This window comes from Suncus etruscus, chromosome 2 (assembly GCF_024139225.1).
Source record: "Suncus etruscus isolate mSunEtr1 chromosome 2, mSunEtr1.pri.cur, whole genome shotgun sequence".
Classification (NCBI taxonomy): domain Eukaryota; kingdom Metazoa; phylum Chordata; class Mammalia; order Eulipotyphla; family Soricidae; genus Suncus; species Suncus etruscus.
In genome coordinates, this window is record NC_064849.1 from 116,891,976 (window position 1) to 116,893,873 (window position 1,898).

The 1,898-nt window shown below is 31.9% G+C and overlaps 1 protein-coding gene across 1 annotated transcript; it reads left to right on the forward strand.

The window, feature by feature from the left end:
- The first annotated feature begins 298 nt into the window (after positions 1-298).
- On the forward strand, positions 299-757 carry GAPT (GRB2 binding adaptor protein, transmembrane). Its single transcript, XM_049769062.1, has one exon. It carries the CDS (start codon positions 299-301, stop codon positions 755-757), a length of 459 nt encoding a protein of 152 aa, XP_049625019.1.
- The last annotated feature ends 1,141 nt before the right edge of the window (positions 758-1,898 follow it).

Below are 1,898 nucleotides of genomic sequence, written 5' to 3' on the forward strand. Positions count from 1 at the left end.
GTGACTCAACAGTTGAAACGGAAGTGGATTTAAAGAACATCACCCTGAGACAGTACAATTATCCACTGATAAATTTTTAATAAGAAGCCTTATGTTCAAAGAGAATGAGAACAAATTTTCAAATCTAAACCCACTCAATTGCACAGGACTTTGCCAAATGATCTTGTAGATCTGAAAAATAAATGTGTGAAAGAAAGTTCAAAATCACCTTTGAACAATACCATACAAGGAATTACATTGATCTATACCTGTGAATTCATTCAGGAATATACCATTCAGCAACATTGCTTGTGCTAAAATGATAAAAAGTTGTGCAAACACTAAAGTGGTCATTTATATAGGAATTTCTCTTTTTTTATTTTTGGTAATGTGTATAATTGGGTGCTTTTGGCACTGGAAACGCCACAATACAAGAAAATTTACCTTACCAACTATTTTGCAATTGGAAAGGAGAAGGAAACCCTCCTCTAATTCCCGTATTATTAAACCAAAGCAGAAAATTTTAGTTGAAACTGAAGTCTACATAGATGCTAATGGAGAAAATAAGGTAGAAGGAAACTATGAAAATGTGAATGTGCGCTCTTTTAAAACTGAAGAAGAAAAAGATGATAAACTATATGAAAACTCTCAGCAGCCTAATTTTGAGGAGCATGTATATGGAAATGAGACTCAAACTGAATATTGTAACTTCCAGAAGACTAGTGCTTCTGAAGATTGTCAAGATGAAGACATCTATATTCTTCCTGATGCATATTGACATTTTATTTTATTTTATTTTGGTTTTTGGGTCACACCCGTTTGACGCTCAGGGGTTACTCCTGGCTATGCTCTCAGAAATCACCCCTGGCTTGAGGGACCATATGGGACACTGGGGGATCGAACCGCGGTCCATCCGCTTGCAAGGCAGACACCTAACCTGTAGCGCCACCTTCCTGGCCCCGCATATTGACATTTTAAATACTGATTTTAATTATCTAATAATAAATGTTCACTGGATACCTATTGTATTAATATCATTACTAATCAAGTTATCCTGATAAAACTCAGTGGACTGCTATCTTTATCCTTTACAGAATTGTCTCTGTGTATTCCAATGCATTAAATTTCGTTATCTTTTCTCTCCTATCTCTGGAATAAATCTATTTTGTGTTCTATTGATTTATCTCCTTTTATGCATGTCTTCAATTTTTTCTGCCTCAGGTTTATTGTCACCTCACCAAACTAATCTTTCTAGTTCAGTTTATACTTATTCAATGAATTCTACTTATAGATTATATGTATATATTAATCTTCAGATTAATTTTATAGATTATTCTTCAGAAAGTATTTCCTAAAACATCACTTTCTTTGCTCAAAACCTTTAATTATTGTCATTATTTAAAACAAACAAAAATGTCTGAAGTCACCTTTGTAATATATTTAGAATTTTGACATCAGAATTCATAATTTTCCAATTGGTTCCAACTTTCTTCCAATGACTTTGCTCATTGTAATCACTCACCTTTCTGATTTTATTAGAATCATCTCCAAGTCTACCCAACATACGCCCTTCACAAAGCTTTGATAACTTCTTCTGTAAATCTTTTATCATTCCAATAAATTTTATTTTTATATATTTTTCTGCTTGCTTAATTCTTGGGACATTTAATTATATGAATGTTTTCTATGGCATTTTATTTCTTAATGTTATGTGAGGATGTCTTACATCCCTTGATAAATAGTAAATATTTGCCTAGATCAATTTTAGCTCAATGCCTAGCATCATATGGGGTACTCAATATTTTTTAATTAACAAGAGTTTATATATATATATATCTTGATAAGTAGTATTGAAAAAAATCTAATACATTCATTCATCCAAGAACTATTTTTAGTACCTTCTACCTAATTTTTACTGT